The sequence below is a fragment of the Eptatretus burgeri genome, chromosome 16 (assembly GCF_056783735.1).
Source record: "Eptatretus burgeri isolate ZD-2024b chromosome 16, Ebu_testis_v1, whole genome shotgun sequence".
Lineage (NCBI taxonomy): Eukaryota > Metazoa > Chordata > Myxini > Myxiniformes > Myxinidae > Eptatretus > Eptatretus burgeri.
The window spans coordinates 52,995,714-53,020,124 of NC_140976.1; the positions used below are offsets into that span (position 1 = coordinate 52,995,714).

General features: G+C 41.8%; 1 protein-coding gene across 2 annotated transcripts in view; it reads left to right on the top strand.

Annotated features, from left to right (window-relative positions):
- Positions 1-20,195, top strand: part of FHIP1B (FHF complex subunit HOOK interacting protein 1B) — a 90,723-nt gene extending 70,528 nt beyond the window's left edge. For both annotated transcript variants that reach the window (XM_085859592.1, XM_085859593.1), the window contains exons 13-14: positions 915-1,077; positions 18,980-20,195. In XM_085859592.1, coding sequence (XP_085715718.1) covers positions 915-1,077; positions 18,980-19,281 — 465 coding nt within the window. In that variant the 3' untranslated portion in view covers positions 19,282-20,195. The remainder of the gene's footprint in view (positions 1-914; positions 1,078-18,979) is intronic.
- Positions 20,196-24,411: the final 4,216 nt, after the last annotated feature.

Consider the following 24,411-nt stretch of genomic DNA (forward strand, 5'->3'; position numbering starts at 1 on the left):
TCCAATTGTGAAGCTTCGCTTAAAAAATTCTATTATTCGTATCCATAATCCCGATCTTCACCAAAATGTAATCAATTCGTCCTTGTCAGACACCAGGTTTCATCCGAATCCATCCAAGTTTTGAAACATCGTTCTTGGCCCCATCTTTCATTGGTGAAGAATCGCTTGAAAAAATTCTCGGATCTGAATCTGGATATTCGCCAACATCGAATTTTCATCCCAATCTCGTACTCGTCACACACCCAACCTGTTCACCAAATTTTATCCCAATCCATCCACAACTTATTTAGATATCCCGCTCACAGACAAATGGGGTGAAAACATAACCTCCGTCCACCTTCGGTGGTGGAAGTAATTAATAGCTTTGAAAATGTCAATAACGGTTCAAACAAAACAGACAGATGGGTAATGAATACTAGACATTTGGAAAGTATCCTCTCCCAAGCTTTCATGTTCTGTTTTGTTCGTCTTTAAGAAATATTTTGACAGAAGCCTTTTAAGAAAGTCGCTTTAAATTAAAGTTAAAACTGTGCCTTAAATTTTATCTCCATGTATGTATTTCTTTCTACCTTGTGAAATGTTACCAACATTTTGGAAAAAGCGATGAAAAATAAAGCAATGGGTGATTTTGTGCTCAAAGCAACACGAGAATTCAACAATGGGGTCAGCACTCGCTGTGCGTTGTGGAATTTATTGGTAATTGATTCCTCTTGAATGGGCGTGTGAGTTTGTTCAGTAGTTCGAACAGTTGTACACAATTTTGAAATCCGCATAGCCTCGTCATGCATTCATATTCGTAGATGCAGACACCGCAAAAGCATGATTCTGCTGGTTTAAGTTTAAGCTTTTATTAAGATGGCCTGTCAATCATGCACATGTGTAAAGTGACTGCTCTGCTCTGTGCTTATGGTTAGGTGCTGGGAACGGTAAAGCAACGTGTTGAGTCCTACGCCGCCAACTACGCTGAGTTTCCACTGATGGTGCAGCGTGCCATGCAATACCTCGTGGCACGAGGCCAGGCTGGCACAGGGGAATCTCCCCTCTTTGTGCCACTGCCCCGACGTCCAGAAGCATTTGGTAAAGGAAAACACTTTACAGCACCTCATTATGTAAAACTTGTTATTACTTATCATAGGTTTTTCGATTAGTGGAGAAGAAATGAGGAACGAGGAGAGTGGAAACACCAACTCTCTCTCCTTTCCACCTCTGGGTGTGAGTTGGAGAGGAGGATAAGGGTAAGAGAGGGATTAGAGGATTGGGATTTCCCCCCCTCCCCCTCTTTCTTTTCCCCTGTGGACCTCCACTCAATTTGTTCCTCTTTTATCTTGCCTGTGCAACCAACTTCCCCAGTCTGTTCAGTCCCATTCTTCCCTCCAATACCTTACGACTGTTGTTCACCATTAAGTAAGGTCACCCCCCTAATCCATACTCGGATCTCCACCTCAAATTACCCCCATTCCTAAGCACTCTATTGACATGATATTGTGATTTCCACTCACCCTCCTCCTCCCTCACCTCTTTTAGTTTGGTAGTTATTAGATGGTTGGTTCCTTTTTCTGTTTTTTCCATGCTTTCCTCTTTCTCTTCTTGCTGTTCCACCAAACAGTTATCAGTTGGAGTTAACTCAGGCTTTCAAGTTGTTAGGGAACAGTTCAGGAAATATTGTCTAGCAATTGAGAAGAATTCTGGTATTAACACTTTCTGGAGTATTAATTCTACTTTCGAGTTCTTGGATAGGACAAGTCTGGAGACTGCGATGGTTCACGAGCAATGTACACGGTTCGCCTTTTTTATTTTTTGACCTTCGAGGGGACGCCACGGGCAAACTGGGGGGAATCGGGAAAAACGTAAATGATGAAAGTTGTAGTACTTGAAGAGCACTACTTGCATACCAACTTTCATTCGAAACAGTTGAAAACCCTAGCTTGATGCCCAATTTATTGATTTTTTTTGACATTTTCTAAGTTTGTAACCTTGTGACCTTGACCTTAGGATGAAAATGAAAAATCGAGCTCCGTGGGGCTATGCAGGTGCCATTGGGCTAACCAAACACCGAAACCCCTGCTGGATTCGACAAACCCCCTTGGAGAAGATGTAACTTGAAATCGGCTACCCCCTAAATACACGATTTTTGGGCGTGGCTCCGCCCATAATGGACGCAGCACGCCCATTGTCAGGAAAACACAACTAGATCATGATATAAACCTCCCACCCAAATTTTATCAGGATCGAATCAAAACCCACGGAGCTATGCTCGGTTCAGACAGACAGACACACACACACCCATAACGAAAAAAGTGGTCACTTACTGACTCGTGAACCAATTAGATGCCTCAATATTAAGTCAGTTGAAATTTTAGTTTTTTTCAAGTTTATGTACAAATTTGGATTTAGTACAAGTGAGTGATTCACTCTTCAAGGTTTTTAACTCTTAAATAAGTTTTTATGTGTCAGATTTGATAGAGCATTCTTTTCGAAAAAGAAATACTCAAGTTTTCATTGTTTTGATAAGCATAAGTTTAAGGATGCTGTTAATTTTATTTTATTTTACACTTTTGTGTCTTTGTGGGACAATGTTTCAACAAGTTAAGCGTATTTCCATGGGTGGAAATTGAGCCTCCTCCTGGCACACATTTTTCTAATCTGTGAATTTTCATTTATGCAGAAACTGATGGAGAGAAAAATTAGGATTAGCTAAAATATTATCTCATACTTGTCGTTATATCGATGATATTTGTGAGGTGAACTATAATTTTTTTGAAAGGCAGCTTCACAAGATTTATCCAGATAGCCTAATTGCAAACAGGAGTGGTAATGATTGTACAGTTGCTACATTATCTGGATGTGTTGGTTAGAGTTGGACAGAATAGTTTTACTACAAGTGTATATCACAAAGTTAATGACTTCAGTTTCCCTGTAGTCTTGTACACCTTTCCAGGTCACAATGTACCAATTAAAATGGGTTACAATGTCTTTTCATCTCAACTACTTAGATTTGCAAGAATTTATTCAGTGAAGGATGATTTTGTGGAACATGCTGAGAAGGTTATTTTTCCATTATGTTAAACAGAGGATATTTGGCTTTTTGTTTGATCAGGCCTTGTGAGAATGTCTTTCGACTCCATCGTCACCTTTTATTTAAGTTTGGTTGGTTTTCATGTGGACAAGTTCCTATTGCAGTGGTTCTTAACCTTTTCAGAGACGCCGAACCCTAACGAAAACCTCCGTACACTCACCGAACCCCTCAAATTTGACCAAAATTTTCAATTTTAATGAATACAAAATTGAAAAAAAAATTGCATCAAAATTCAAGAGTATATTTATATATAATAAGAAGAATAAATTCAATTTTAATTAACATAAAAATCAAATTGCATCAAAATTCAAAAGTATATTTGGATAATAAGAAGAATTGGATCTTAATGTGATTTTTGTTCCTGTTTTTTTGAGGCGATCTGGGAAATCCGTGGCTTTGTTTTGGCAAGGGCCACTGCCACCCTCATATCACTTTCACATGTAAGTCTGCTCCTTTTCTTTGTTTTTATGTCCAGCAGTTTCGAAAATGCATGCTCAGAGAGCTGCGTTGTAACGAATGGCATGAGGATCTCAAGGGCAATTTTAGCGATGAGAGGATACCCTTCCATTTGGCGGCACCAAAACGTTAAGAGCATTGTTGTGCCGAAGAGTTGTTGTTGAGTCTGGCTCTGCTGAGGTTCGATGAGGTCGTCGAGGTATTGATCGTTGACATCTGCCGTTGCAACGTCGAAAGTAAATGGCTGTCTCACCCATGCTGGGTGTTGTGCTTGGTCAGGGAAATATTCATCGAATGACTTTCCCAGCTCATCCAAGTGCGTGGCAATCACTTGGTATAGCAGTGCCTCCAACTTCAGAATCGTCTTCAATTCCGCTCACGCACTCATCCAGTAGTGGAAAGTTCGCGAAGTCGTCCTTCTCTGTTCGCCGCCTCCACAACGGTAACTTCTTTCGAAAAGTGCTCAGCTTTTCTTCAGCTTCGATGACATTCACTCCACCGCCCTGCATCTGGCAATTGAGATGGTTGAGTGTGTCGAAGATGTCAGCCATGTACGCCAAGGCTAGGATGAACTTTGTTTCTTCGAAATGAGTTGCATGGTGATGCTGGTGCTCTCGCAGAAACAGGGCTAATTCTACACACAAGGCAAAAACACGCCTCAGTATCTTCCCCTGTGATAACCACTGAACGTTAGAGTGGTATAGAAGGACTTCAAATTCAGAGCCAATTTCATTGCACAGCTCTTTGAAGATGCGATGATTCAGAGCACTGCTTCGCACGTAATTCAGTTTCAACGACGATTTTCAGAACATCAGCCAGTTCTGGAGGCAGAGTTTTTCATGCCAGCACGTATCTGTGCAGGACACAGTGCGTGACGATGATGTGTGGTGCATCAGCCTTCACCAGCGCTCCAAAACCGGAGTTGCGCCCCAGCATGGCTGGAGCCCCGTCCGTGCAAACTGCAGACACCATGTTCCACGAAAGACCATTACTTCTGAAGAAGTCATCCACAAGTTTCTTCACGTCAGCTGCTTTAGTCGTCGTTGTTGTTGGAGGCTTGCAGAACAAACTCTTCCGTGATCTCGTCTCCCTTGATATAACGCACAAATACGATGAGCTGGCTCAAATTAGAAACGTTGGTGGTCTCGTCGAGTTGAAGGCTGAATTTCGTTGGACTCGCGACTAAATTTGCAACTACCTGGGTGAGGATATCGTCACTCATGTCGTCGATTCTGCTGCTGATGGTGTCATTTGAGAGTGGAACAAGAGACAACTTTTCTTCAGCAGCTTTTCCAAGCATGATGTTGGCCATCTTCAATGCGGCCGGTTTGATGAGCGTTTCGCCAACTGTGTGTGGTTTGCCCTGTTTTGCGATTAGATACGCAATTTCATACGAGGCGCTGAGGATCGGTTTGTCAATTGGAATGAAGTTGTGAACGGGCAAAGTAGCCCTTGCGTCGAATCAAGCTCTTTGGAATTTGAATTCATCTAGCGTTGCGTCCTTGTACTGTCCCTCGCCATGCAATTTTATGAAGTGTTCCCATAATTTTGCCGGTACAAAGCTGGAATTGCTCAACTTCACATAGCAAAGCATGCATTGAGAATGCTGAGTTCCGTCCTGCTCCGTGGTATACGTGAACCCATACCGCACGTAATCCTCCGACCATTTCCTTTTCTTACTTGACATCCTGATCCCGAAAAAAAGAAAAGAAATAAAATTAAGTTAGACTGAAAGCAAATTATAGCAAAATTGCAATGTGTTTCGGAGGGCTTTCACCAAACCCCTGAGACTGGCTCACCGAACCCAGGTGAAGAACCACTGTCCTTTTGCATTGCATTCTGTTTAATAATAATGAAATAATTATTTTAGTGAGGTAAATTCTTGAAATTAATATTATTGACAAAATGTATTATTTATAAAATACATTACAAATGAGCATTAAAATAATTTGTTGGTTGCTCTGTTATGCAGTGCAGCATGTTAAAATTGGTCATTAATGTCAGTTTGAGTCTATGGTTAGATGGAGGTGCTGTGTACTGTACATGTCTACAAGGTAAAGTGTTTATCGCTTAATATATTATCATATAAAGTGATGTATGATTTAAAGTTATTCATATGTCGTTATACTTTAAATATACAGTAACTAATAATAATTAATTAAGCTTGAATAAGGATATTGCATTGCTGTAGGTCCACAAATTTGAGGTTGTGGGTTCACTTATGTTGAGTAATCTACTAAAGTGGACCTGCGACCAGGGTTGTGGATCCGCCGTTTGGAGAGGTTCTGGGCTGAAAGGATCGAAACCTCGATGAAAAACTTTTATCTTTTACCTCCTTCTTTATCTCCTGAAAACTCCTTTATCTCACTCTCACCTCGACTCTACCGAGCCTGGTGTTGGCTTCGCGGCTCGGGTGGTGGCTTGGGATCCGAGGGTCCTGTGTTCGAGCCCCATTGGCCACAATTAACACCAGGGGGTTGACTCAGCCTGTCATCCTTCCAAGGTCAGTGAAATGAGCACCAGGATATAGTCAGGTTCCTTGTGTCCATAATTTGACGTTCGTTGGAATTTTTTGGAGAGTAGCTAACCCCAACATTTTTGGAAAGCTTAAACAATGCCAAAACAGACAATCCATGTTTAACATTTTTTTTCAATGCATATAATGTGGTCAAATAGGTCGTTTTGGGGTAAAAACCAGTTTTTTTAATTTCAGCTCTGAAAATTCAAAATTAATTGCAAGCAAGCAACTGATGATGCATAATTGTTAACTCGAGGACAGTTCTTAATATAGAATACATATATCTGTATTTTGAGCAATGGTTGCCATGGAAACGGCTATCATTTTGTCAAATTACCGTTAATTTAATGTATTGCTTTCAAATGTTGAAACAAGTAACGCATGAATATGGTGATCAGTGAAATGTACTTAATGTCAAATATGAGTTTGTTGCCAATTGGCATCACTGTCTCGAATGTCACTCATCATTGCCATCGTGGTCATGCCGTTCAATGTTTGAGTCCTCGTCATTCTCACACGAAGTGCTGCACATGCAAAGATCAGTGCACGTTAAGTTCTTGGCCCTGCAGGAACATTTCTGTGATGAACATTCTGTCTTGCACTGGCACCTTATCATCTCGATAATTGCCTTTGGTGCAGAGAGAATGTCTGTTGTTGTCGGTTTGAGTTGACCACTCGTGTCCTTGTGGGAGCCATTCTTTAATGGATAAAGCAATGTTTGCTGAGAAATTGCTGCTTGACCCCAAACGTATGCCTGGATATGTACCCGCATGATATGCTGCCTCAGAGCACCGACAGTTGGTGTTAACTTGTCATTCTCAGCCATGTTCTTACAGAAGAGATGCCACCGAAGTTCAGGGATGCTGGAAATATTGACACCACTTGGACAATAACCTGAACAGACAAATCTTGCTCAAGTTGTGTATAGGTCCTCTGACAGTTCAGTATCCTTACAGAGCATAACAAAGGCATCTGCCATGTCGTCATCGGCCTTCGAGTAGCACTGGAACCACTTTGCCTTACCATGTCGAGCGAACCGCCCAGGATTATCGGCACCTGTGAATGCGTGGAAGGCTGGCAATGCCTGGGCTCTCTCCTCACCTAGGGCCTTCCAGATTGGCTCGATTTTGACAATGCCAGATGCCATTGAGATAGATGTGTGTCTTGGCAGGAGATGATAGTTTGCTATGGCAAGAACCAGAACATCCCTATCAGGTGAGAATATAGTCAGCTCAATATCTCCCGTGTGTTGCTGTGATGCAGCTATTGCTTGCTGTATCATCAACGTATCGGCCTCCTCATGGTTATTCGCCTCAAATTGGAGACCCCCTGTTGCTCGACGTCCACCCAGATGCCGAAACGACTACCACCTTTGTTGAATCGCGGTTGTATTCTTGAGTTTTCTCTGCCAAGTACTCCGTCAGATCAGCCTTGGTTTGATCATGGGACAGAAATCGACTCATCGTGATGTGTTTGATACTGGTATCATCCTTGACCTGATATTGGACTGGTGCCTTTCCTTGATGTCATTTGTCTCTGGTTGTGCTCTTGAGGGAATCTTGCTTGTATGCATCAAAAACAAGAATTACATGGTCGAAGCCTCTGGTCAGACTCATCACCCTATCATTGAAACATTCACTGAGGTCCTTCACTGTCACGACCATTGCTGGTTTCTTGGTCATTTTCTGGACAACTCCCATTCCATCCACGACTGCGACCTTCGTGCTGGTACTGCCATCAATTACAGCATCAGCGAGTGCTGGTTCCAGTGTGTGGCATCAAGCTCAGCTTCTGGTAAAGACGGTTCCTTGTTGGCAAACTTCTCCAAGTTGTGGATTAGCTTCGACTTGTCGGTGCATGACAGTAAACTACCGTTTGGTGCAAACAGGGCCCTCGGTGTCACAGTGAATTCAAAGTTGCCAATTGCATCCTTCTGGTCAACGTCCCTGCTGGATCTGGGGAGTACCATCAGTCTACCATACAAATCCTTGGTTTCTTTTAGATCCACTGTCTTGTCCCTGATCTTGATTGCTGGTGTTGTATTGCCAGACATGTACATTCCGTTCTTCTCCTTCTTCACTGGCGCCCATATGCTGACATCACCATTAATCCGTTTAGCAACAAAATCTTCATAGAGATTCTGTCCCGTTTCATCAATGTTCAGTATCTGTGGTATAAATTCTTCTGGCACATAAGTGTGGGTGACCATATTGAAGAGCTGGTTACCCTCAACTTCAAATGGATTTTCATGATGAAGTATGGCAGCCTTGATTCGGTCAATTGTATTGTGTTCACGCTTGACGACACTTCGAGACAGGCCATGGTGCTCAGTGATCTCACTTTCCTTCAGATCAAACTGTCCCTGAAGGTGCTGTCACACCTTGACGATTTAGCCAGCGTATGCCGACTTATGAAAAATTTGTCTAAAACGCTGACACACGTCGAATACGTTATGGGTAAGTTTTGTATACGTTAAGAGCATGCTGAAAAACACTGCCATACTTCGTAGTACGCTGGCTTTCATCGTTGTACTTTGCGGTTGTCCTCAAATTTTAGCATGCTTGAAATTTTACGACGTATGCCAGCGTTTGACTCACACGTTCCGCTACACTGGCCATAAGTTGTAGGCACGTTATGCGATCGTTGACACATGTCGACAAACGTTACTTGTAAGTTACTCATAAGTCGAAACACGTCGAGGTAATGATTAGCGTACCCGAAACTTATTTATAACCTATGAGTAACGTTTTGTAGACACATTACACGATCGTTGCACACAAGTCGAGGCACGTTATGCGATCGTTGACACACGTCGACACACGTTACGTGTAAGTTATTCATAAGTCGAAACGCATCGAGGTAATCCTTAGCGTACCCAAAACTTATTTCTAACCTATGAGTAACGTGCTTTGAACCTATGTGTAACGTACCTCCAACGCATATTGACGTATGTCGACGTATTTGATTGATGTCTTCCGGACGACCATAGAACTTACTGAACGTGTTTCTAATTTACAGCTACCGTATAATGGCGTATTGGCAGCGTTAAAAAAACAAAAAAACAATAACTTCCGATATTTCATCAAGTGCCGTTACGCCACGTCCGATTGCCTCTTCAGTTTGCTCATGTCTTATTCTTAGTTCCTCCGCTGTGAATATTTTCTGTTGGAGGATATTGTCACTTCGACGTCGAAACTTAAAAGCAAATGTCAGAATATGTTTTAAAATTTGTGATAGACTAAAAAAAAATAAAAAAAAAACAACTTCAGATATTTCGTCACGTACCTTCACGGAGCCAAGGAGAAAAAATAAAATGTGCCTTGACGGAGAAAATAAGTTTCGGGTGTGCTAAACATTACCTCGACGTGTTTCGACTTATGAGTAACTTACAAGGGACTTGTGCCTACAACTTATTCTGAGCGTAGTGGAACGTGTGAGCCATACGGCGAGTACATCGTAAAATTTTCAGCATGCTTGAAATTTCATGACTTATGAGACATACCACGAAATATGACAGCATACTTCATCGTTTTTCAGCGTGCTCTTAACGTATACACAACTTACCCATAACGTATTCGACGTGTGCCAGCTTGGTTCGGCAAATTTTTCATAGGTCGGCATACGCTGGCTAAATCGTCAAGGTGTGACTGCGTGGTTGACACTTTCAATTTTCAGGCGGTTATGATTTAAATCGGCGTGCGACAGGTTTTTAACATGCTACGCCACGAGTTCGTCGGCGATACGTGCAGCGCGCTATGCTTAAGTTAAACTATCGTTGGGCATAGGTTGTGAACACCGACAACAGGCTAAGCATTCGCTGGTATAAGTTATCTAAAAGACAACGAAACGTTCTGTGCCCGTTACTAATATGTTATGAATACGACCAAAACATAAAAAAACCATCAATTTCTGCGTACGCCAACGTTTTACATACATTTTTATACGTTGCCATTGCTGGCTAAAACGTCAAGATGTGACAGCGCCTTTAAACTCGCAAGACAGGCGTGACAGTTCAGGTGCAGCCAATAATACAATAAATACAACACTTACAATACATCAAACTACAAAAAATTAAAATCAAACGTTTTACTACTGAAGGTGCCGAAACCTTCTGATATTGAACAACAGACACACCAATGTTTCATTGCACAGATGGCCGCTTCCATCGCAACCAACTGTTCCAATACTTGTAAAATAATACTTATGTGGAAGTTGGTCATGGTCACTATATTTAACAATTAAAACAGGCCATCCGATGGAAAATATAATTTTTTTACAAACATCTTAAAAAATGGCAATTCCACTCCAAAAATGCTGTTTCCATGACAACCGACAGTCAAAATGCAACATTTTATTATCTTATAAAATCAATTGTTAGCCATTTAACCGTAATCCATCATCAGTTGGTTATTTTGTATTTTTTCAGATTTATTAAAATTGGAATTCAAAAAGTGTTTTTCACCCCAAAACGACCTTTCCATTCCAAAAGTTGAAAAATGTGAAACATCATTTTTTTTATTTAAATAGATTTTAAACTTCTCAAAAATCTAGAGGTTTGCAACTCTCCGAAAAATTCCAACGAAATTACACAAGGAACCTGACTTAAGGCCCAGTCACACCTTGACGTTTTAGCCAGCAATGGCAACATATCAAAATGTATGTAAAACGCTGGCTCACACTGAACTTTTGATGTTTTTTTTTTTTTTAAAGATTCGGACGAATTCATAATGAGTTGGTCGGATGCATAACATATTAGTAACGGACACAGAACGTTTCGTTGTCTTATCGATAACTTATACCAACGAATGCTTAGCCTGTTGTCGGCGTTCACAACCAATGCCCAATGATGGTCTAACTTATGCATAGCGCGCTGCACGTATCGCCGACGATGACGTGACGTAGCTTATTAAAAGGCTGCCGCACAATGATTCAAATCATAACCGCCGGAGAAATGGAAGTGTCAACATCGCAGTCACACTTTGGCGATCATGCCAGCGTATGCCGACCTCTGAAAAATGCGTCTAAAATGCTGGCGCACGTCGAATACGGTATGGGTAAGTTTGGTATACGTGAATGGAATGCTAAAGTACGCTATCGTACGTCGTAAGTGGAGTACGTCTTGAAATTTTAAACGTGTTAAAATTTTATGACGTACTTTCCGTATGCCTCACACATTTCCCATGTGATGGGAATAAGTTGTACGCACGATATGCGATCGTTGGCACACGTCGACAAAAGTTACTTGTAAGTTACGCATAAGTCGAAACGCGTCGAGGTAATTGTTAGCGTCCGTGCTCCAGATTGCGTTTTTTTTTTTTGTTCGGTATGACGGTGATGTTGACACTTCAATTTCTAGTGCGGTTATAATATAATATAATTATTAAGCTGCCGCTCAACAATTTAAATCATAACCGCACAAGAAATCGAAGTGTCAACATCACCGTCATACCGAAGAAAAAAGAACCAGGGAGTCTGGAACACTGACGCTAACCATAACCTTGACGTGTTTCGACTTATGAGTAACTTACAAGTAACGTGTGTAGACGTGTGTCAACGATCGCGTAACGTGCCTACAACACGTTACTCGTAGGTTAGAAATAAGTTTCGAGTACGCTAAACATTACCTCGAGGTGTTTCGACTTATGATTAACTTACAAGTAACGTGTGTCAACGATCGCATAACGTGCCTACAACTTATGGCCAGCGTAGCGGAACTTGTGAGTCATACGCTGGCATAAGTCGTAAAATTTCAAGCATGCTAAAATTTGAGGACAACCGCAAAGTACAACGATAAAACCCAGCGTACTATGACGTATGGCAGTGTTTTTCAGCGTGCTCTCAATGTTTCCAAAACTTACCCATAACTTATTCGATGTGTGCCAGCGTTTTAGACAAATTTTTCAAAAATCGGCATAAGCTGGCAAAAACGTCAAGGTGTGACTGGGCCTTAATACTGGTAATAGGGGCACTGCTTCAGCGGCATAGCCGTGCCCCTAACCAATGATGCCACCAGCAGCCAAAAAGGTAGTACACAATGGGAACGTCTACTCTGCTGGTGGTGTTTCCCCCTTTTGGTTCACGAAAAAAATAAGGGACCACTATATTCATTATTGTTGAGTGTCTGTCTGTCTGTCTGCCCCGAGCATAGCTCTGTGGGTTTTGATCCGATCCCGACAAAATTTTGGTGGGAAGTTTATATCATGATCTCGTGTTTTCCTGAAAATGGGCGTGGTGCGCCCATTATGGGTGGAGCCATGCCCAAAAAACATTTTTAGGGGGTAGCCGATTTCAATTTGCATCTTCTCCGAGGGGGTTTGTCGAATCTGACAGGGGTTTCGGTATTTGGTTAGCCCAATGGCACCTGCATAGCCCCACAGAGCTCGATTTTTCATTTTTGTCCCAAGGTCACAAGGTCACAAACTTCGAAAATTTCAAATTTTGACATAAAAATCATACGACCGCCCAAACTTTGAAAGCTAGGATGACAATATTTTTTATGCATAATCTTGAGGTCATTCCACACCTAAAGTCTTAAACCATTTTCCTCCATCTAAAACACCTTGCCCATGGCGCCCCCTTCAAGTTTGTTTTTACGCTGATTTCATCAAAGTATGGATAATCCGATGAGTGTGAAATGCCATATAGCCTATATGACGTTATATTGTTCCTGAAATGTTCCAGAGGAAGTTTTGCACCAAAGGTCATAATCCTTGACCTTTGACCTTTAAAGGTCAAATTTTCAAAGTTGTGGGAATCGAACCGGGTTTTCGACCTTCTTCGACGAACTAACTCCAATATGCTATAGCAATATCCTGTTTCCTTATTTTAATATCCACAACGTTGCTTTGTGACCTTTAAAGGTTATGCAAAGGTCAAATTTTTAAAGTTGTTGAACGAAACCGGGTTTTCGACATTTTGCCGCTAATAATCTGTCACTCGTACCACATCATGTTGATCATTTTTATAACTTGGTCAAACATTATCACGTCTCATCCTTGACTTCTGAAACGATCTACATCGTCAAATACCGCTCGTGAACCATCGTCGTATTCAGACTTGTCCATTTTATTCTCTTCCATGAGCCTTGATCATGTGTACAAAGAAATTTGCTCAACCTGATGCTTTTTTCCATCAATTCCATCAAAAATCACAAAATGGCAAATGTAATTTGAGTCATTTTCCCTGCAGTTGATAGACTTGAGTTTTGTCAACAATTGACAGACATTTTATATTCAAGGAAAATCAATGGTGTTTCCAACCCAAACATGAGATGTTAGCTGTGTTATATCACAAATTGTTATTTTGCAATTTTTACAAGTCATTCCATCTGAAATCGCCAAATTTAAGAAAATGTTCCCAGTTGGCCCCCTCAGACTTACTTTAAACTTTCATAAAATAGCTCCCAGGTTTCAAAATGAAGCGGTGTAAAATTTTAGGTCCATCGATGCGGTCAACTCAGAGATATTGAGGGTTGAAAATGTGGTTGTGGCCCTATTTTTGTGGTCGTTGCGAGCATCACAAAATGAACGGCTACTTTTAAACTCCCACAACTTTTTAAATATTAATGCCAGAGCCTTGAAATTTTCAGAGATTATTCTTCTACAACTGCTCTGAAAGAAACAAACATAAAACGGAGTATACCTCTATTAATTTTTATGACCTGATCAGTTGAAATCCAGAAAAAAAATGTTGGTTTTGTATTAAGACCCAACTTTGAGACCCCATATATTTTTATTCACCCATCCCAGAAGCTTGATATTTTTTTCAGGTAATAACTGCATGGTAGTAGTATTCAATACAAATGCATGTTTACTTTTCTTAATCAGTCATATATAATACAGTCATGATCCCTCAAAAATTGAAAACTTTCATTTTTCCCTGAAATTCAAGTGAGGATTGCAAATATATGACAAGGTACACCACTTCAAATTGTTCACCATTGGAAAGAGCATATTCAAGTTTACAAAAGTGTCAAATATCAAAGTGGTATTTTTAAAATATATATATATATATATATATATATATATATATATATATATATATATATATATATATATATATATATATATATATATATATATATATATATATATATATATATATATTTTCGATTTTTTTTTTTAAACTGTTGTTAACACAGTCGTGAATACATGAAGTGTGTGCGTGGTGTGGACACCATGGTAATCATGAATGATTAGTTCTATGATTCAAATTAATAATACAAAAATACATCACAGACTGCAATAACAATGTCATAAAACATTTCACGTAAATGATTTGAATAGGTCCTTGATCTGCTTTTCCAAGTTGGGTGCGAGCTTGTACTGTCTCCCAGTTGACATTAGGGGAGCATCAATAACTTTCATCACATGGACCAAAGGAACCCAAGAAATGTCCTCCCTTGAATGTAACTATATATACTGCTGACATCAGCAGATCAGCCACTATTCCTGAGTTCTATGTTTAGCCCCAGCCAGATGAGTTAAGCTCTTCCTATTTACAAACAAGTGAAATCCTTCAATACAGCACGTGTGGTGAAGCAAATGAGTACACTGTTAAAATATACAATTTATGCTTTTTCAGTTGAAAAACAATTAAAAAGCTACTTGATATTTGAAATGTCAACATCTTGTTATTATTGTGATAAGCACCTTTATATATAACAGAAGGAATGAAATTGTTCGATACAGCGTGGCAGGGAGCCGCAAAAGAATGATGGCAGAAGAACTTAGCTTTCGGCGTGAAATGCGATGGTGGGCGGAAATGACGTCTTTCGTTCATTCGTACATGAGAGGAGCGCGTTTCTTCGTTTTTTTTCCGTCAAGCAATAAATTTAATGGTTTTCAAATATATAACACATTCGTTTCACAAATTTCCATTGAAATACTCGGGTATTTCCATCAATTGTAGCCATTTCCGTCTGGGTTATGCACTGCATCTACTGGACGGCCGTCATTGGCTGTCTTGAGGCACGTGGGGGGCGGGGGGGGGGAGACACGCGGACCCACCGGAGACGTGGTAGACGACACTGGGGACATTTCAAACTCGGTGCAATTGTATACAGTGCAAGCGCTGTAATGAGAAACAAGGAATTGCAAATTCAAATTTCAAAGTATTGTGTTCATGGTATCCTAATAGTAGATTATATGTATGTACAATGTACATTGTATATACATGTACTACATGTAAAAGGACTGTTCATTAAATAGTGCACACAACACGCACAGCACTGGCAGAACATCATATATTCAAATATTTTTAAAATATTGACAAGTCTGAAGACGACGATGGTTCACGAGCGGTATTTGACGATGTAGATTGTTTCAGAAGTCAATGATGAGACAATGTGATAATGTTTGACCAAGTTATAAAAATGATCAACATGATGTGGTACGAGTGACAGGTTATTAGCTGCAAAATGTCGAAAACCCGGTTTCGTTCAACAACTTTAAAAATTTGACCTTTGCATAACCTTTAAAGGTCACAAAACAACGTTGTGGACATTAAAATAAGGAAACACGATACGTGCTATGGCTTATTGGAGGTAGTTTGTCGAAGAAGGTCGAAAACCCGGTTCGATTCCCACAACTTTGAAAATTTGACCTTTAAAGGTCAAAGGTCAAGGATTATGACCTTTGGTGCAAAACTTCCTCTGGAACATTCCAGGAACAATATAACGTCATATAGGCTATATGGCATTTCGCACTCCTCGGATAATCCATACTTTGATGAAATCAGCGTAAAAACAAACTTGAAGGGGGCGCCACGGGCAAGGTGTTCGAGATAGAGCAAAATGGTTTCAAGACTTGAGGTGGGGAATGACCTCAAGATTATGCATAAAAATATTGTCATCCTAGCTCTCAAAGTTTGGGCGGTCGTATGATTTTTATGTCAAAATTCTAAATTTTCTAAGTTCGTGACCTTGTGACCTTGGGATGGAAATGAAAAATCGAGCTCCGTGGGGCTATGCAGGTGCCATTGGGCTAACCAAATACCAAAACCCCTGCCAGATTTGACAAACCCCCGAGGAGAAGATGCAAATTGAAATTGGCTACCCCCAAAAAACACAATTCGCAATTTTCTAAGTTTGTGACCTTGTGACGAAAATGAAAAAAATCGAGCTCCGTGAGGCTATGCAGGTGCCATTGGGCTAACCAAATACCGAAACCCCTGTCAGATTCGACAAACCCCCTCGGTCCGAGGAGAAGATGCAAATGCAATTCGGCTACCCCCTAAAAATACGTTTTTTGGGCGTGGCTCCGCCCATAATGGGCGCACCATGCACGCCCATTCTCAGGAAAACGCAACTAGATCATGAAATAAACCTCCCACCAAAATTTTATCACGATCTGATCAAAACCAATGGAGCTATGTTCGGGGCAGACAGACAGACAGACAGACAGACAGACAACAATAACGAATATAGTGGTCACTTTTTTTTGTGAAAATATTTTTTAGTGAACCGATAGAAACATTATACCACTGATATTTGCCACTTTTGAAAACTTGAATATGCTCTTTCCAATGGTGAACAATTTGAAGTGGTATACCTTGTCATATATTTGCAATTCTCACCTGAATTTTGGGGAAAAATGAAAAATTTCAATTTTTGACTGATTTAGAAAAGTAAGCATATATTTGAATACCACTACCACAATTATTACCTGAAAATTTTTCAAGCTTCTGGGATGGGTCAATAAAAATATATGGGGTCTCAAAGTTGGGTCTTCATACAAAACCAACATTTTTTCTGGATTTCAACTGATCACGTCATAAAAATTAATGGAGATATACTCCGGTTTATGTTTGTTTCTTACAGAGCAGTTATATAAGAATAATCTCTGAAAATTTCAAGGCTCCAGCATTAATATTTAAAAAGTTGTGGGAGTTTAAAAGTAGCCGTTCATTTTGTGATGCTCGCAATGACCATAAAAATAAGGCCACAACCACATTTTCAACCCTCAATATCTCGGAGTTGACCGCATCTATGGACCTAAAATTTTACGTAGCTTAATTTTGATACCTGGGAGCTATTTTATGAAAGTTTAAAGTAAATCTGAGGGGGTCAACTGGGAGGCCTCCTGTGATACGAGGTGGAATGACTCAATAACTTTCTGCGTGTAAACCCAAATTTCATAATTTGGTAGCATTTTTGAAGTTTCCCACCAAGTAAAAGAGCTACAAAGTCATAAATTGATGAACAAAAACTTTCAAGGACTTTCATTAGAGCCTGATTTCCGATCATCAATTTGGATTCAAACCAGGTCACGCTGCTCCTGCTCTCCCAACAATGGATGGAGGTACTCTATGCCATACATGAAATCAGAGCCATCTCCCGAGACGTATCGAATGCTTTCGATACGGTCTGACACCCTGCCCTGCTCACCAAACTGTCTTCCTATGGTATTCAAGGCCATCTCCAATCATGACTTGCAGACTTCCTCTCTTGTCACAGCCAATGTGTGGCCCTGAATGGAGTTCTCTCATCCTCTCTTCCTGTGCTGGTTAGAGTTCTTCAAAGAAGCATTCTGGGCCCTGTTCTTTTTCTTGTTTTCTTCAATGATCTCTCTGACTCTGTGAAATCCTCTTTATCTCTTTGCGAATGACTCCACCCTCTGCCGTACCATCTGTCATCCCTCAGATCGGCAAGCAGCAGCTTCTTCACTCTCTGCAGATCTGGATAAAATCACAAACTGGTCCAACACATGGAACATGTCTTTCAACCCTGACAAATCTCACACTCTCACTGTCTGGAACTCACTGTCTCTCCAAAAGGACTGTCTGGAACTCCTCCCCCCCCCATCCACTTTCTCAACAATCCTCTTGAAGTCCTTTCGTTCAAGCTTCTGGGTCTCCCTATCCACCATGATCTTTCCTGGGAAAGGCACATTTCCAAACTGGCCTCCAAAGCCAGTCCCTGACTGGGCATCCTCCATCGTGCAAAGTTCTTCCTTGGCACACCTGAGCTTCTGACCACGTACAAAGCTTTCGTCTGCAGCCTGATGGAGTACTGCTCTCCCCTCTGGGCTCATGCTCACACCTCTCACCTTTTTCGGCTTCACGCTGTGGAAACCAAGGTATTTAGGATCACCGATATCTCTCGTGATGAGGTTGAGTCTTTGGGCCTTACCGCAGGCAGGTCGGTGATCATTCTGTCTTCTCTCTGGCCTCGCCCCCCCCCACCCCCCTGCCCTGCCTGCTATCTGTCCCACCCATATTTCCGCAGGGTGCTCAAGGTCCTCCAGCAACCCCCTTCTGATTAAACCACCAAAATCAAGAATCACTGCTCACCTTCATTCTTTCATTCGTCTTTTTCCCCACCTTTGGAACAAATTCCCACAATCTCTCCAATCCCACTCTTCTCTGCAGGTTTTCAAAACCGTTGTTCACCACCACCTCTTATCTTCCCCCATCCAATACCATGATCTTTTCTACCCCCATTAATCCACCTCCTTCAAATTTCCTGCTTTCCTTCCTGAAAGTTCTTGTAATGTCCATCTTGTTTACCCCATGTTCCCTTCCCCCATCCCTCTCCCTTCCACAGATCTCCCAATGTCTCTGTTCCCCACTGTTCTGTGCTTCTCTCTCTCGTCCCTCTTGTCTCGTGCTCCCTTTGTTGTACGTTCTGTGTGTTAGCTCTTATACGAGCTTTGACATTGCATTAAAAAATATATATATTTTAAAGCCATTTTTTCCACAATTGCATATCTTAATCCTCTACACAACATCTCTTGGGAGAAACGTGCACACTTCCACTGTTAATGCTCCAGAGACTACTCGTCAGGTCGAAGGGCGTACTGCACCGAGATTGTCTTTGTGTAATTATTCACTCGGTCGTGGCCATTCTGGACTGCCGGGATTGGTCTCGGTTTTATCTAATTTCACTCTCAACTGTTTTCTTCCAACCCCGTCCCACCATGACCATGTAGTGAAGAGCAAAAAGCCATCATTGGGCGAATTGCTTCTGCGTCACGCCAACAGCCCGAGCCGTGCACGCCAAGCCGCCCAGATCGCTTTGCACCACGTGAGGCACACCGGCTCGCCCCCCGTTCCGATCTCCTCGAGCAGCACCGCCGCCGCGGGTTTCGCGGCTTTCCGGCAGCAGCAGCACGAGGCACTACGAACGAAGAACGCCGTTTACTGTGCCCTCGTCTTTTCGGAATTTGTTCACGAACTGGCGGCTGCGGCCCAGGAACATTCGGTGTTTTTCCAGCGTGCAGAGAATAGCTGATACACCGCTCAAACTTCTCGTCCGCATGCTGCTCAAACTCTAACGTTGCGCTTATGGTGCTCAAGCCGATGCATGCACAATCCATCGTTTGTTTATTTTGCTGTTTGTTTGCACATCGACTTCCACGGATTTGATTTGAGGCTTTATCGCAGATTATTATTGTTATTATTATTGTTTTTTGCACACATTGATGAAAGGGATATTTTATTTTATTTTTTTGTTTGCCTGTTTCAACCAATCACATCTTTTAAAGTGCGATGATATAAAAGAAAAGAAAAACAACTATACACTCAATTCATTGCATTTGTAGAGATTTTATCGACTTTTGTACAATAGTTTTGGTCATCAATGACATTTTAAGCTATGCAAGTTTTTGTTTTTAGAAATGTACAGATTAATATAGTGGACTAAGTATATGTGTGCGTGTGTGTGTGTGTGTGTGTGTGTGTGTGTGTAGTCAAGATTATTTTTTATAAACCAGTCTGCACTACTCCCGTTCTGGTCACACTACCTGCCTGCAAAGGGAAGGCCATGCGATTCGGTGTAACTCGCATTACACAGTGGGTCTCGTTTACCTCGAGTATCCGTTCATGCTGACCCAAAATTCTGTGCTGCACTTTAAGCAAAGTGCCAAACTTGAATCGTTTTAAACACCAGGAAGCAAATTCTTTGTCATGAAACAAATGCCAGCTGTGTACCCGAAAGAGAACTCTTCTGGAGAATGGGAAAGGTGTGCCGATTTGTTTATCGCAATCGATCGGATCGTGGGTTAAATGTCTCAAAGGTAACAGGTTTGCATGGTGTGCTTTGCTTTTGTACATAGTTTTTGGTTTGTTTGTTTGTTTTTGAAACTGGGCATCATTAGATGGAAAAGGGAATTTGCAATTTAAAATAAAACATTACTTTGAAGATCAGGCCTCGTTTCCAGACTGCAATGATGTGTAAAATAGAGTTCCAGTAGTCCGCAAACGACTCACCTGCGCCACGATGTATGAGCGTTCTGAAACATCTCCACTGACATGGAGGAATTGACTCGGTTGCTAGCCGTTTGGCATTCAAGGCTGCTGCTGGGCGAACACTCAGCACTTCGAGTGGGGCATCGGAGCCAAGCGCAGGCCACCTCTGGAAAAGATTCTCTCAAAAAAAATCATGACATTAAATATGATTTAATGCAGTCTTTGGCTGACAAGACAATCTGGTGGTATGCATACCCACTTAGAGGTATCCTGTATCTATTGTCTTTTGTGTGTTATACTGTACAAGCTCAATCCTTCAAGCCATTCTGACAATGTTGCACTGAAGCCAAAACACAGACAGCTATCAATTAAAATTTACCCTTTTTTATTTTTGCATCAAAGTAAAAACACATTGGAGGTAACCATCCCACCTGAGAACGTTGCCATGCACGCCCCGAGTGCAAACTTTTAAGTTTCTGCACATTTCTTCCTTTAAATAAATAGATTTAAGAAGTGTTTGTTTCAATGCAATTCGTTCACATCGATGATGAATATAGTTTTTAATTATCGAAAACCACTCTCAGGTGTGTGGAGTTTGTGCAATCCTTACTGAAACCAGATTTGGTGTCAAAGTCACCCAATGCTCGCCTGTTTATACATTTATCGTTTTTAAAAGACGAGTCTATTAATTAATTTTTTATAATTCTCTAACAATTTTTTTTTTTGGGGGGGGGGGGTTGGAAATCACTTAAAACATGTAGAAATACAAAAAAAAAAATTTTTCTCTAACTTTTTGGGGGGGTTGGAAATCACTTAAAGCATGTAGAAAAGCAAAAAAAAAATTTTTCTAATTTTTTTGGGGGGACCAAGTCCAAGATCTAATGGCATGATCCTTGGACCATACCGAACCCCCCACCAAGTTTCGTCGAAATCCTAATCACTTAAAACATGTAGAAATGCAAAAAAAAGAAATCGAAATTTTGTTTAAAATGTTGCAAAAAAATTTTCTCTATCTTTTTTTGGGGGGGGACCAAGTCCAAAATCTAATGGCATGATCCTTGGACCATACCTAACCCCCCACCAAGTTTCGTCGAAATCCGTCGAGGAGTTTTTCCGTAATACAAAAAATTTAACCTTTTCACGCTCACGCCGGGGGTATCGCTATAGCTCTCTGTTCTCCGAACAGGCGAGCTTAAAATAGTATCTCGATATTGCAAGAAGCCGTTAGGGGCCGAATTTACGAAAGGTGTTTAAGAGTTACATGCGTGTAGAATCGCTAATCATGCGAGAGGCAGTGGGAGAGGAGGAAGGGTAAAAGTGTGGAGGTGAGAGTTGTAACTTTGAATGTTGGGACTATGACTGGCAAAGGGCGAGAGTTGCCTGATATGATGGAGAGAAGAAAGGTAGACATACTGTGTGTACAAGAGACCAAGTGGATGGGGAGTAAGGCGAGGAGCATTGGAGGTGGTTTCAAACTGTTCCACCATGGTGTGGATGGGAAGAGAAATGGTGTCAGGGTAATCCTGAAGGAGGATTATGTCAAGAGGGTATTGGAGGTGAGGAGAGTGTTGGACCAGGTGATGAGTGTGAAGTTGGAAATTGAAGGGGTGATGATGAATGTCATCAGTGCATATGCTCCGCAAGTGGGGTGTGAGATGGAGTATAAAGAAGATTTCTGGAGTGAGTGAGATGAAGTGGTGGAGAGTGTATCCAAGGAAGAATGAGTGGTGATTGGAGCAGATTTCAATGGGCATGTTGGGGAAGTTATAGAGAGGATGAGGAGGTGATGGGTAGGTGCGGTGTCACCGAGAGGAATGTGGAAGGGCAGATGGTGGTAGATTTTGCAAAAAGAATGGAAATGGTGGTGGTAAATACGTATTTCAAGAAGAAGGAGGAACACAGAAGAAGGAGGAACACAGAAGAAGGAGGAACACAGAAGAAGGAGGAAGAAGAAGGAGGTGACGTACAAGAGTGGAGGAAAGTGCACACAGGTGGACCACGTCTTAAGCAGGAGATGCAATCTGAAAGAGATTAGAGACTGTAAGGTGGTGGCAGGGGAGAGTGCAGCAAGACAGCATCGGATGGTGGTTTGTAGGATGATTTTGGAGGTGAGGTTGAGGAAGAGAGTGAGGACTGAACCAAGGACCAGATGGTGGAAGCTGAAGGAGGAAGACTGTTGCATGAAATTCAGGGAGGAGGTGAGACAGGTGTTGGATGGTGGTAAAGAGGTGTGGGACGATTAGGCAACTACTGCAAAAGTGATGAGGGAGATAGCTGGGAAGGTACTTGGTGTGACATCTGAACAGAGGAAGAAAAAGGAGACTTGGTGGTGGAACGAGGAAGTACAGGAAAGTATAAGGAAGAAGAGGTTGGCGAAAAAGAATTGGGATAGCCAGAGAGATGAAGAAAGTGGACAGGAGGACAAGGAGTGGCGGTGCAAGGCGAAGAGAGAGAGAGAGGTGGCGAAGGCTAAGGAAAAGGCATATGACGAGCTGTATGAGAAGTTGGATACAAAAGAAGGGGAAAAGGATTTATACCGATTGGCCCGACAGAGGGACCGAGCTGGGAAGGATGTGCTGCAGGTGAGGGTGATAAAGGACGCAAATGGAAATGGGCTGACGTGCGAGGAGAGTGTGTTGAGAAGGTGGATGGAGTACTTCGAGGAGCTGATGAATGAAGAAAATGAGAGAGAGAAGGTTGGAAGAGGTGGAGATAGTGAATCTGGAAGTGGGGTGGATTAGTAAGGATGAAGTGAAGACTGCTATGAAGATGATGAAGAGTGGAGGGTGGTTGGCCCAGATGATATGCCAGTGGAGGCATGGGAATTTTGTGGAGAGATGGCAGTGGAGGTTTAACCAGATTGTTTAATAAAATCTTGGAAAGTGAGAGGATATCTGAGGAGTGGAGATTAAGTGTACTGGGACCGATTTTTAAGAATAAAGGTGATGTGCAGAGCTGTGGTAATTACAGAGGGAAAAAGTTGTTTAGCCACACCACGAAGTTATGAGAGAGAGAGAGAAAGAGAGAGAAAGAGAGAGAAAGAGAGAGAAAGAGAGAGAAAGAGAGAGAAAGAGAGAGAAAGAGAAAGAGAAAGAAAGAGAGAGAAAGAGAAAAAGAGAGAAAAAGAGAGAAAAAGAGAGAAAAGAGAGAGTGAGAGAGTGAGAGAGTGAGGGAGTGAGAGAGTGAGAGAGTGAGAGAGTGAGAGAGTGAGAGAATGAGAGAAAGAGAGAATGAGAGAGTAAGAGAAAGAGAGAGTAAGAGAGAGAAAGAGAGAGTAAGAGGAAGAGAGAGAGAGAGAGTAATGGAAGCGAAGTTGAGAGGAGAGCTGATGATTTGTGAGCAGCAATATGGTTTTATGTCAGGAAAGAGAACCACAGATGTGATGTTTGCTTTGAGAGTGTTGATGGAGAAGTATAGGGAAGGCCAGAAGGTGTTGCATTGTGTGTTTGTGGATTGAGAGAAAGCTTATGATAGGGTGCTAAGAGAGGAGTTGTGGTATTGTATGAGGAAGTCGGGAGTGGCAGAGAAATTTGTGACGGTGGTGCAGGATATGTATGAGGACAGTGTGACAGCGGTGAGGTGTGCGGTAGGAATGACGGACCGGTTTAAGGTTAAAGTGGGATTGCACCAAGGATGGACTCTGAGCCCTTTCCTGTTTGCAATGGTGATGGACAGGTTGACGGACGAGATCAGACTGGAATCTCCATGGACTGATGTTCGCAGATGACATCATGATCTGTAGGGAGAGTAGGGAGCAGGCTGAATCGAGCCTTGAGAGGTGGAGGTACGCACTGGAGAGAAGGGGAATGATAGTCAGTAGGAGTAAGACGGAGTACATGTGCATAAATGAGAGCGAGGGTGGTGGAATGATGTGGTTGCAAGGAGTTGAGGTGGTGAAGGTGGTTGGGTTTAAATACTTGGGATCAACTGTCCAAAGTAACGGAGAGTGTGGTAGAGCAGTGAAGAAGAGAGTGCAGGCAGGATGGAGTGGGTGGAGAAGAGTTTCAGGAGTGATTTGTGACAGAAGGGTATCTGCAAAAGGGTAGTGAAAGGGAAAGTATACAAGACGGTAGTGAGACCAGCTATGTTGTATGGTTTGGAGGTGGTGGCACTGACAAAAAGACAGGAAGCGGAGCTGGAGGTGACAGAGTTAAAGATGCTGCGATTATCGTTG